Here is a 12,603-nt window from a genome sequence, read left to right on the forward strand (position 1 = left end):
AGTCCGTCACCGTGACTCAACAGGAAATGATGGAGCACGAGTTGGGTGAGGGAAAGAGAGTGATGGAAAGGAGGGAGGACTGTGGGAGCGGGGGGGGGGGGGGGGGGGGGTTGGGGGTTAGGACAAAGAAATGAAGGCTTTGACTCTGTCATGCCTCAGGATTCCAAAACATGTTCCTAGCTCAGAGAGGGAGAGAGAGAGAGGAGGGGGGGTGTCCAGACAGCAGTAGTTTTCTGGGGAAAACTGTGGGCAGTGAAACACACATATGGCCTAGTCATTTTTTCCTCCTTCAACTTTGCAAGCTGGAATCATCACACACACACACACACACACGCACACACACACACACACACACACACACACACACACACACACACACACACACACACACACACACACACACACACACACACACACACACACACACACACACACACACACACACACACACACAATTTTGAGGTACTTTTACTTTACTTGAGTATTTCCATACTTTATACGTTCTTACTTTATACTTCTTGACATCTCAGAGGAAAATTTACTTTTAACTTTTAGTTGTCAGATTCAGACATTGCAAGACATTACCACCCTATACTTTGGCTATTCAGAAATAGCTATACAACTACAGTATCTCACAACGTGTTGCATCATGATGCATTGTGATGTTGTACATCAGTTATTCTGTTGTAGATTTTCAAAACATTTTATGAAATGGGACATTCTGCATAAGTATAGTTGCATGTAAATACTTTTGTACATTTACTCAAAAAACATTACATCACATACTACCAAATTCCTACGTTTTTGCTCACACTTGACTGATTTCCTATTATTGAATCAACCGCCATTACGCATAATAATACATATGGAATCAATAAAGCATTCGACCCTGTAAATGTGGTGATTCAAAGGTCTTTGAACCCGACAAAGCTGAATATAGGCACAGAAAAAAGCAAATATTTGTGTCTGTCCTGTCGATTTCCCAAAAATGATGGTGGAGGTTCCCTGTAGTTCTGTTGCTTAATAAGCCTTATGAATTAGAGGAAGTAAAGTCTTGTGCTGAAATATTATTTCACAATGAAGTTATGGTGCTTTTTGAAGTGCATTCAAACTACCAAAGTAAATACATTTGTGTCTGGGAAAAAGGGAATCTGAAAATAAATAAATCCTGTCTCCATTCCAATACAGTTAACATAGACTGTAATACAGAATAAAAACATAATGCTGAATGAACTGCAGCATGCCCCACAATCCCCCCTTCCTATTTCAATTACAACTAACTTTAATGAACTGGCTCTCATCTTTATGTGGCTGCCTGCGGAAGGCCTCCTGCTGGGCCCCTCAAGCCTTGCTGCTCTAGCTGAGGACAGGAGCACGGGTTTAGGGAAGCTGGCCAGTCCTCCGATGCTGTGTCCTGGGCAAATAAAGAATCACTCCTTTCATGATGGAAGTTGGAACCCCCATGCGTTTCATTGTTTCTGTCACCATGAAATCAGTTATCACACTGGCTTTAATCCCTGCCATTTCCTCACTCCCCTCTTTCACCCACTTGGCATTCTGGGGGAAAAGGTTTTCTGCAGAGGGGCCTCAGTAAGACTGCACATAATTAGCTCTGTGTGTGCACTGTGCAGATGCTTGCGTACATCTATGCATTTATTTTTGCCATAAACTGTGTTCACTAGATCTGCAAAGTTTCACAAAACATAAAACTATACCTAAATACCAGTCTACTAACTTTCTATGTTTGTTAAATTATTTTTTGTTCTTAATAGAGTTCGATGTGCGGGCTAACAAGCAAGGGCAATATAAATCTCTTCCTCCCATCCTCCTCTTCCTCCCAGTGGATTATGGGTATTTGATAACAGAGCTTTTTTTTCGCCCCTGGACAAGGTCAAAGGCTGTGGTGGGTAGCCCACTCAGATATTTGAGGAGTCCACTTCCTTCCTTACGCCTCCATCTTGTCATGGCTCAACCAGAGACCCACAGTTAATAAATTGAAAGACTGTGATTCTTCAGGTGGTGTGTTTTTCAAATCACACTTCTATCTTGTGTGGACTGTATTTCAAAGTACAACCGAAAAAACTGTATTTTATCAGATAACAATGTTACATTATCCTATATAATTATTTATATTATGTATTTATATGTTAGTTATATTGCTTAATTAAAGACCACATACACATACCAGAACAAATACAGTATATTTGGCAGGCTTCAGAGGATGAACCAGTTGCATGAATGTTTCATGTCAAGCATAACCTAAACAAGGAAACGGTGGGTGGAAAAGCTGAGGTGAATTGATATACTGTATGTATTCCTACATTGTTAACTCTATATATTGTATTGACATGGTACAATAAAAAACACAGAAGAAATGTGCAAAATTTAGTGTTACTAATATATTGTATTGACATCGAACAATAAAAAACACAGAAGAAATTAATTTAATATGCATGGATCTAATCGCTATTTCATGTTTATACACATCTGGTTATTCTATAAGGGTATTCCCCCTGACACAATGTCATCAGCTGAAGCCTACACAAATGTATTTACCATACAACTTGTATGTTATCACCTACTTCATCATCTACTTAATCTACTATGAGTGATTGCTTTTCAACAAGGAATTAATTTTATTCCTGTGTATATAATTCACAGATACAGTCTCAACTCTCAACTAAATTATATAGTTGGTTTAACACATCACAAAGAAACATGGGTTTTATAAAACAAAACACAAAACCAAATACTAAGGATAATCATTCCCCAAGAACTAGATAAAGAACTTGAATCTTTTATTTTGGACTAAGAGTTCAATGGTAACTGTCTGATACATTTATATAGCGCTTTTATCCAAAGCGCTTTACATAGTTAGACATCGAATGATCTAGGCCTATATCAATTGCATTTTAGGTCCCAAGCTATTTTTTTCAGTCTATGGTCCCAAGCTAATTTAATAATTATAATTAAACATTTGATTAGTTCCACAATCACAAGTGTTGTTTTTTTTTTCAAATTCAATGCAAATTCAATGGGGTTTGATTGATTCAGCCTGTCAGAGGACATGAGGCTAGCTCCCCTTAAAGCAGCAGCTAGAACATTTGTATGTGCTTTGTTGTTATTGTTTTAATGTAACTTTGTATTTGTTGCAAAATTACTTTGATTTATTTAATTGTATTGCAAAGCACTTTCTAACATTGTTAATAAAGTTAATAATAATAAATAATGTGTATTTTTATTAATACATCTCTTCTTAAGAAAGAAAGAAAGAAAGAAAGAAAGAAAGAAAGAAAGAAAGAAAGAAAGAAAGAAAGAAAGAAGAAGAAAGAAAGAAAGAAAGAAAGAAAGAAAGAAAGAAAGAAAGAAAGAAAGAAAGAAAGAAAGAAATGGGTACAGATGTGGGAGGGAAGGTTTCTGACTGCCATGACAGCTGTGAGGGACAGAGGTCTCAAAGCAGGAAATGACTCGACCTCCCCTGTGGGAGACTGGCCCACCCCGGCAACAACCCCCATAGCTCCTAGCACCATGGGTCACTGTTAGCGCCTACAGAGGCCCACAGAGCAACAGCAGAGCAGAAAACCTGTCAGCACAGGTGGTAAAAACATCACACTCGTGTGAAGTGAGGGACACTCTTATCATCATACATCATCATACATCACATTCCGTGGTCAGCCAAGCGTCTTGCAGGCGCCTTCACTTTTCTACCCTCACTTTTTACACACTTTTATCCTCAATATGTACTTTGCTCAGCCAATCAAATCATCGCCAAAATACTTACCTCAGCCAAAATACTTACCTAAAAAATACTTGATTTATTGGGTTCTAACTGAAAAAGTCCCTGAAACTAGTAATAATTTTATTGGGGCACTAGGAATTAATTAATACACACTTTAGAAGACTGTTCATAATATGCTTATGCTATATGGTTGCACTTTGTGCATAATACACTCCCCCCCCTTGTCTTATATGCAATTAAACTATATAGTCTACTTGCCAGCCAATAGAGCCGCATTGTGAACCCAGACATGTTGAGTACACCAAGGTTTTATGTTGAGTATGGGTCCCCAGTATGTAGAAACTGCCAGATGCTAACTTGCAATTTTCATAATTGGCATAATATGTGACAACCTATAGAAGGCAAAAAAATCAAAATTGCATCATGCTTTATGTGACATGTCAAACTAGGGGGTTTGCATGATGCTGAATCCATTCCAAGCATTAGTTTTGCTAAAAACTATTCATTGGGCTAAAAACGCCATAGCCGTTTTTAGCCCAAGGAGTGTTTTTTGTGCCAAACTAATGCTTGGAATGGATTCAGCATTATGAAAACCCCCTAGTTTGACACTGCACATGCTACTTAAAGCTTGATGACATTTTGAGTTAGCATCCGGCGGTTTCTACATGCTGGGGACCCATACTCAACATTTCTAACATAAAATGTTGGTGTACTCAACATGCCTGGGTTCACATTCTGGCATCCATACCCTGGATGTGTTTTTGTTTTGCTGTACAAAGAATTGATAAACAGCTATTTTACCTGTGTGTGTGTGTGTGTGTGTTCTCTATTTATTATGCCCTTATGCACCGCTCAAAAAGTGTGCTCCTCAGAGCACAAGTCTCAGGTTGCCTACCCAGGGCCTGCAAACTTAAACATCTTGATCACATGACCCCAGAGATAATGTGTAGTGTTGCACTGCACAGTTTGACGCCTATTCAGAGACCGATTTGCCTCACTAATCCTGCCCGCCTATATGAGCACTCATCCTGGGCATAGAAGCCACCGAAAAAAGCATATCAGGGACGGCTCCAGGGGGGGCAAGGGGGGGCCTTAGGCCCCTCTGGTGGAGGCTTAGCCCCCCTCAAAACCAGGCCAATTGACTGACTAATTACATGTTAGGTTAGGGTGGTGAACGTGATGACAAACGTGGATAGTAAGGTCACAGCTTTCAAAACAAAATCATGAGCCTTCCTCCACCATGACTGGAGCTGCCAATCTTGAACTTGTTGTGCTCAATATATTGTACTCGTGCCAAAACCCACCCACGTACACGTACTACTCCCACACATTCCCTTGAGTTTACACACGTCCTCTTCCAATATTGTTTACAGCTCTAGCTACTGAGAACATATGCATTGATTTTGCTGCAGGCCTATACTTGGAAAATACAATTAACTTCAATTGTGATCCTTTGAAAACAGATCAAAGTGATCTATGGCCATTGCAAAACAAGACTCGATTGTATTCAGAATTGATAGGTCGAAGTCTGTCTGTCTGTCTGTCTGTCTGTCTGTCTGTCAAAAAAGTGCAATCTCTGATTAGACCCGATTTATGCAATTTTGTAGACTAGCACTCCAGGTAAATGTCTGTGTGCATATACACAGAGATATTGGGTTAATTTGAGTGCAAAATTATTTCCAACATGCCTGTTAATTTGCTTGCTCTGCAGACTGCAACTATATGGTCCTGAGAAAGGATAAATATCGGTGTCTCATTCTCATGTACTTGCAAACGCTTCATGTCAGGAATTGGTGTGTAAAGGTATAATGCTGTGACTTGCTGTCAATGATTGAACGGCCCAAGAGGAATGAATAACGTACATTCTGTTTTATGGTGGATTCTCCTTTTAAGGGGTGGGGGGATGGGCGGAGTTCTATTCAAGTGCTGGATACATTAGAGGGGGCATGGAAACGTCACTGGGAGAATTTCACAAGCCAGTGTTGACAGAGAAGAACATTACACGTGGTTCACTTCAGTATCGACAGTTGAAGCATCGCTCGCGCGCCCAGCAAGGATATTCCATGATCGGCCAATCCATATACAGTAGCCTGCTGTATCAGAGGGGATAAGATACTATTACTAGATCTCCTGCTGCCTGTATTTCATGGTAAGTTGCTCAATTCGTTGGTCTAGCTAGAAATGTGTCATTAAAACTCGACAAAACCACTTACGATAAAGTAACATAGAGTATATGATTGAGAATGATCTAATACCAAGTGGAACGTCGAAGCTATCTTTAATTTATTACATACTGGGTTTTAAACTGCTTTACTAGATTAAAGCTAGGGTCCATGTTTGTCACATTTGCGGGGGGAAACAACCAGCTAGGGAGACGGTGTCTGTGTTGACTCGTATAGCCAACTTTTATATACCCAACTTTTAGTCAATCGCGATCGTGTTTCATTGTGTGTGCGGATACCACCCAATGACCAAACATTTCGCATTTGGAAAGAATCTGCAGTCTAGATGGGTCAGTTGGTGCACTGGTCAACACTGGTCGGAGCAGGACCGAGAATATGCGCTCTCTCAGTCTCGTTGCCTGCAGGACATCCCGTCTGCGTGTGCCAAGTCCCAGGCAGGCTGAGGCAGCGATTGCGTCGCATATGGGCTCATATAGTCGCATTTGGGCATGTCAAGTTCTATTAAATCCTTGCTGAAATTTGCATTTTGCAAGACTAATAAACGGTATAACCTCCATGTAATATATAAATCACTCCTCCTCCTCCATATATCACATAAAGCATATACATCCCTTAAGCCAAGGTATTGACTTAAAACAAAGCAGAATGTAAGGCCTATGCGGCAGCCAATCTGGGAATCCATGGTAATATATATAAAATCTTATTTTGTTTTTGCACAACCTACTTTTTGGCCCATTTCTTAGCCCACTTCTTCCTGGGTGTTTCTGTGTTTATTCTAATAACACTAAAATATATTTAGGGTAGTGGTGCTGTTTGAAAAGCTTTGGAAATTCAACCTCGGTATAGGTTTCAGGACAGGTTGCACAGCTGATGTGATCATTTGATAGAGTGGATGCGCTTTACTTTCTATTCTATCCGTGTCAATAAATATGCCTATGTATATTGAAGTAGCCTAAGACAGATGATGTCAGAATTGATAAGCCTAATTACTTTGGTTAAAAGCTAGAACATCAACCCAAACTGGACTGCAGCACAATTGAAGCCCATACCTTATGGCCATCTCTGCATGTCACCAACTCACCATGGCATGTCTTCAGCTCTGACCTCATGGGAGAGTTCTCGAGGATTTTCAGGCTCTCCGCGGAGCGAACACACACTTTACAAAGGCCCATTCAGGCCAGAGTGGCCCCATTCATGCAGGCTGAGTAATTGCCGGTAGAATTCACAATTGTTCAGCTTCTTCCATCGCCGACGTTCACTGGCGGAAGTGACGCGAGAAACAGTTGTTTTAAGAATGACATAAATATTCAAACAGGTGCATAGGTCAGTTTCTCGTTTGTAGTGATTTGCGGTTGCATTATGCATGCTCTGCGTGTTTGCGGCCCACATTGGGTGTACAACTAAGCCCCATGTATTAGTTAGAGAAACAATACAAGATCAGATTGTGACTGCAAGGGAGTGGATGGGTTGAATCATGATTACACTTATAATTGAGTCCCCCAGCGTCCCTCGCGATGGGGGTGGAATTTACTGAAATTAAATCTGCAGCGTTTCATTGTTCAGTGCAATTTTATGGCCTTTCAGAAACAGTCATTAGAGGGGAAGCGCCGCCCTTAATTAGGCTACCTTTATTAATAGACTGTGTAGGTCGGATTTAGTTTCCATGCAGGCAAGTTGGCCAATCCAGTGCAAAGTATCCAAATCACATTAAAATAGGATTTTTGTGAGACATCGATATCCATATAATTGTCCTATGACATTTGTTTTTCATTTTTGTCTTCATTAGTGATGAAATATTCAGATGACAGGAGGGTGACCCATGCAGTAGCCTAATTACAATGGCAGAGTAGGCTATATAACAAAAAGTCACAGATTAAAGCCCCTGAAAAAAAAAAAGCTGTATGTGTTCATCAATAGGCTATATTATAGGCTATGTCTAGACTAGTCTGTACAATTGTTTTAGGCTACCACTAATCTATAATCATTCAATAGGACAGAACAAGACAAGGCAAAAAACTGCCTGTTTTTGGTCATAATGTTAGTGGAGTCTGTCATTGTACCATCAGAGAAACATTGCACAATTACCCTGTTCAAATGGCAGACAGCGCTTCCACACTGTGGGCTGTATAGCATTAATTACTACAGAGGATGCCTGGCACAGCTACAAAAAGGAGGGAGGGATGAAAGGAGTGCTCTGGCCTTCCCACTTCTGACCCTGAGGTTGCTTAATACCCCATTCATCAGACAAATGGCTTTAAGTTGGAACTACAAAAGAGAGCACACACAGCGCAGTTAGCCAAGCTACAGTATGCTGCCCTCTAAAATCATAGAGCAAGAATTATTTGAGTAGTGAAACTTGACTTTTACTTCAAAATCTATCGCCTGGCTTGTTATCAGTAAAGAAAGGGTTAGTGTATCAGCATGTATGAAAATAAATTAATTAATAATACTTGCTTCATATAGGATTTAACTGCAAACATTCTTCTTCTGAAACTTCCAGAGCTAAACTACCACAGGACTTTAGTCCAAGTCCTAGTTGTGTTGTTGTGTTATTTAACTTTTTGAATTGCACATAATGTAATTATTGATGTTGGTCTTTGTAAGCCTACTATGGAGGTTGGAATATGTTGGGTTTTTGTGTTGTATACTGTGTCTCGTTTCTGTGGTATGTATACTGTAGTAGTAGTTGTTTCAATGCAATTCAACATGCCTGACATTTTATCCATACATATAATATATTATACATATTTATTATTTATACTTATTACTTGTTTTTTTCTTGTCCTGTATTCTCCCTGTAGCTTGCAAGTCATCACAATGAAGGCATAACTTTAACTGAGCTGAGTGTAATGGGACATTTGACCAGCACGTCACAGATCCTGATGACTTATAACAATACAACGTCCGGATCTGTTACAACATGGATGGGAACCTCTCGCACTACTGGGGACAGCATGACATGAGGTAAGCACACGCCATACTAAAATAGATGTGTACAAGAAATGTACATCACTTTAGCAGACAGGAGATTACAGTCCCATAATCACACAAATGCATCTTTTATGTTTTCTATATCAAGAATATATCACGATAAGAAACATGTAATTATTGTTCTTGTGGACCAAAAAAAGTTTCATATGCATTGGCACAAAAAGTGAGTGAGTGGGGGCTGTGATTAACCAAGGGGGTCCAAATCTTTTCTGGGTTATGTAGTGGAATTGTCATCTTGTTTCACATGGTGTGGAGTTGTTTTTAGCAGTTCTGATAACAAAGGGCCCAAGGGAAGAATTAACTAAATCCCAAGTCCAAAGCACCATGGCCATTTTCTGCATTAGCCTATGTCATGCTTGTTATTTCACTTAGAACTTACTTGTGACAGGTTATGTACAGGAATCATTTACATACAGCCCCGTATGGATTTCTCAATCTCTCTTGTTTTTCAGCTTGTGCTTTGGCCTGGGTAATGATATGGAACACAATCGGACACGGTTTCAGCAACAGCAGGTGTCCAAGGAATTTGAAAGTGAGTAAACTAAACAATAACATACTTGTCTTTAAGCCCATTAGTTGTAGAGTGCATTGAAATTTGAATACTTCTTACTCTTATAACTAATAGACCATGCTCATAGATAGTTGTAATTTAAAGGATGGCTTCAACAACCCGTTACTGTTGACATCAGAATTCTTATACCTTAAAATACAGCTTACCAGGTAGTACAGTACAGTGTTGTAAATAAAAAAAGTCTCTATCAACAACAGTGTGATAATTTAAAACACAAGTAATATCAATTAAATTCAGAAAAAACAGATGAACAAAAGAAAAAATGTTTTTGCATCAATGGCATATAATGCCTTAAAGCGGAGGTTGGTATAAAAGACAACTCAGAAGCACAGGAAGGAAGGCAGGAAGAGAGACTATCACTGTCTGGTCACCAGCTGTTCTTGAGGTCGGATGTTTTTCCGGAACCTCAGCAGAAGGTTACGGGAAGCTTTTATTGAGATTGCCGTTTGTCTTTCTGATAAAAACGATTATTCTCACTCACTGCAATCAGAGTGTTGTGACTGATGTTTGACAAAGAGGGTGATAGGTTAAGCGGCTGTATGACCCCATTTCCTTCATGTTGAGTAAAACAGAAAGGGCTTCTTCCCACTCCAAGTTAGTTTCTGAGTGTTGCTTCTACTGAAGAAAATACTAAACAAAAAATACCAGTTAACTCTTTGTGATAGCAGAGCTTTCCAATACAAAAAGCTTTCAGCTTTACAAGTAAAGATGCAATTCAGGATGTGCAGAAAAGCACATCTTTGATGCATAATAATAATAATAGTTCTTCCCTTCTCCAGGCAAGTTCCCCTTCACAGAGTCTTCAATCTACGTGGAACATTCAACGCCACATCATAACTTGCCACGGCCCCACGAGGGAGACCAAGTAGTTCCTTCATTCCAAAGACTGACGGTGCTCGAGGGCCAACACCGAGATCCCAAGCCCCTTCCGCCTCTTCCTGACCCCGAGGAGCTAATGTCAGACGAGGCAGCTGACAGCGAGGTGGAGTTTTTCACCAGCGACCGCCGTCGCCTTCTGCCTAAAGGCTACTCTAATAAGGCCCCTTGCTATGGATCTCCCACTCGGAGCAGCTTTAAGGACTTCGGCCAGGTTAACTATGGCCAGATTAACTATGCCTACCAGGAAAGCTCCTCTGCGAGTAGTAGTGGTGGGGCTGACTGTAAAGCTAATTTCTGGGCCAGCACAGATGATTCGCCAGCAGCCAGGGGATGTGTAGCTGACTCTGGGACAAGTGTAGGAGTTAATAGCTGGACAATAGGTGGGGTTAACTACAGAAGCCAAGGACAGCAATGTCAGAAAGAACATGACAGTGAACAAATTATGACAGCAGTCAGAGAAATCACCTGCAGGAAACTGCCTGACTGTCTGCAGCCTTCCAGACGACGTTTCTCCTATTCAGGCCCTACACACCATCATCACCCTCAGAGCCTCTCCACACCTTGTGCCACTGATAAGCCTGAAGTCCCCCCTCGTATCCCCATTCGCCCAAAGCCTTCCACTTTATCAAAGACTATTGCGGATGAATGGTCTCTTAGCAACGAGCAAGAGAAGCCTCCAAAAATTCCTCCAAGGGTTCCATTGGTTCCAGTCTGCCCTCCACGCACCCCAAGTCCCAAGAGTCTTCCTCTTTATGTCAATGGTGTGATGCCTGCTACACAAAGTTTTGCTCCTAACCCAAAATATGTTAGCAAAGCCCAGCAGAGACAGCAAAGTGAAAGGGCGCCCCCTGCAGACCAGTGTTCTCCCTGCATCATTCCCATCATGAAGGATGGTAGGCAAGCCAGTTCCACACACTACTTCCTCCTCCCAGGCCGACCAGCCTACATGGGCAGATTAGAAAGGCTTCTCAGTGAACCAGACAGGAAGGACAACACCGGTATGTGCGGTACAGAGTGGAGTTGCCAGAACAGATAGAAGCCTCTTTTGTGTATTCCTAGCTGCTGAAAACCATAAAGCCTGATATACTGTATGCTTCAGCGATAAAGTGTTTTGCAGAGCAATATATCACACAGCACTTTGTTGTTGAAACATATATCTAGATATAATCCTAAACGTAAATAATATCCCTTCTAACAATGCTGTGTAGTGGAGCCTACACTGTTGGAAAACAAATTCAACATGCTACCTGATAATTACAATGTGCTAATAATTAAAAACTATGCTTAAGCATAAATATTGGACGCTCGCACACTGATGGCTCCCAACAGACAGATGCTTTATTGCATTGGTTCCCAACCTTTTAATACAGAGTTACCACATGTACCACCAGCTGGGAACCTCTGCTTTATTGCACCAAAATTATCTGACGTTTCGAGCACAAGGCTCTTCTTCAGACTGTCTGAAGAAAAACCTTGTGCTTGAAATGTCACAGAACATTTTGGTATCACAGAATGCCTAACAGAATGGTATTAATGTTCAGTTTTACAAACATGACAAATAGTTGGCTGTAGGTATAAGCTGGGCTTGTACTCAGCTAATCTTCTCACATATATTCTTCTCTTGAAAAAATGCCTGGCTGATTTTCTTTTTTTTACCATAAACTATTGAATTAGTAATAATGTTAAATCGATTTGAAATCAATCTGTATTTTTTAACTATTAAGAATCTTGTTTCTACATATATTTAGACATTTGGGTATTGCGATACATAACTTTTCCTTTACATAGACTGAAACTGTTCTAATAGTTTGATTAGTCACTCAATTTGGCTTGTGAATGGGACTTAATGACATTTGATTAATCACCTTGTATTTTCTTATCTTTCTCTGAACAAGCCTTTTTGGTGTTTCCACATCTGAGTGTGTTGAAAACCATTTCCACAAAAAGACCATTAAGAATCAAGTATTGAGAAGTACGTGCCAGTCTCTTTTAAGTATCCAAACATATGGGTTATTTGCTAGCTGTGATGAAGAATCGACTCGTTTAAAAAGTATTTATGTTCATGTAAAGGCTGCATTACATTTATACTGATATGCAGACCCGAGTTTACAAAGTTTGTTACATTGACGGGTTTTCATTCTCTTGAAGGATTATTGACTTGGTAAAAACTAATTATAATTCATAATGTCAAGTGTTCATTTTGTCAGGCTTGTGAAATTGTGTATTTTTAATCTATTTAT

General features: G+C 40.2%; 1 protein-coding gene across 1 annotated transcript; it reads left to right on the forward strand.

The window, feature by feature from the left end:
* Positions 1 to 5,751: 5,751 nt before the first annotated feature.
* Positions 5,752 to 12,486, forward strand: LOC310862377 (ERBB receptor feedback inhibitor 1-like). The gene is made up of 4 exons (XM_083770252.1): positions 5,752 to 5,888; positions 8,724 to 8,886; positions 9,366 to 9,445; positions 10,264 to 12,486. Exons 2-4 carry the CDS (start codon positions 8,843 to 8,845, stop codon positions 11,397 to 11,399), a joined length of 1,260 nt encoding a protein of 419 aa, XP_083626378.1. The 5' UTR covers positions 5,752 to 5,888; positions 8,724 to 8,842; the 3' UTR covers positions 11,400 to 12,486.
* The last annotated feature ends 117 nt before the right edge of the window (positions 12,487 to 12,603 follow it).

This window comes from Protomyctophum parallelum (genome assembly GCF_964188405.1).
Source record: "Protomyctophum parallelum genome assembly, chromosome: 7".
In the NCBI taxonomy this organism is placed as follows: domain Eukaryota; kingdom Metazoa; phylum Chordata; class Actinopteri; order Myctophiformes; family Myctophidae; genus Protomyctophum; species Protomyctophum parallelum.

Bases quoted from the DNA above. Each gene is read 5' to 3' on its own strand.
- LOC310862377 (XM_083770252.1), top strand. From the start codon at position 8,843: ATGGATGGGAACCTCTCGCACTACTGGGGACAGCATGACATGAG. The intron at 8,887-9,365 runs GTAAGCACACGC...CTTGTTTTTCAG, and splicing joins TGGGGACAGCATGACATGAG to CTTGTGCTTTGGCCTGGGTA. The intron at 9,446-10,263 runs GTGAGTAAACTA...TCCCTTCTCCAG, and splicing joins GGTGTCCAAGGAATTTGAAA to GCAAGTTCCCCTTCACAGAG.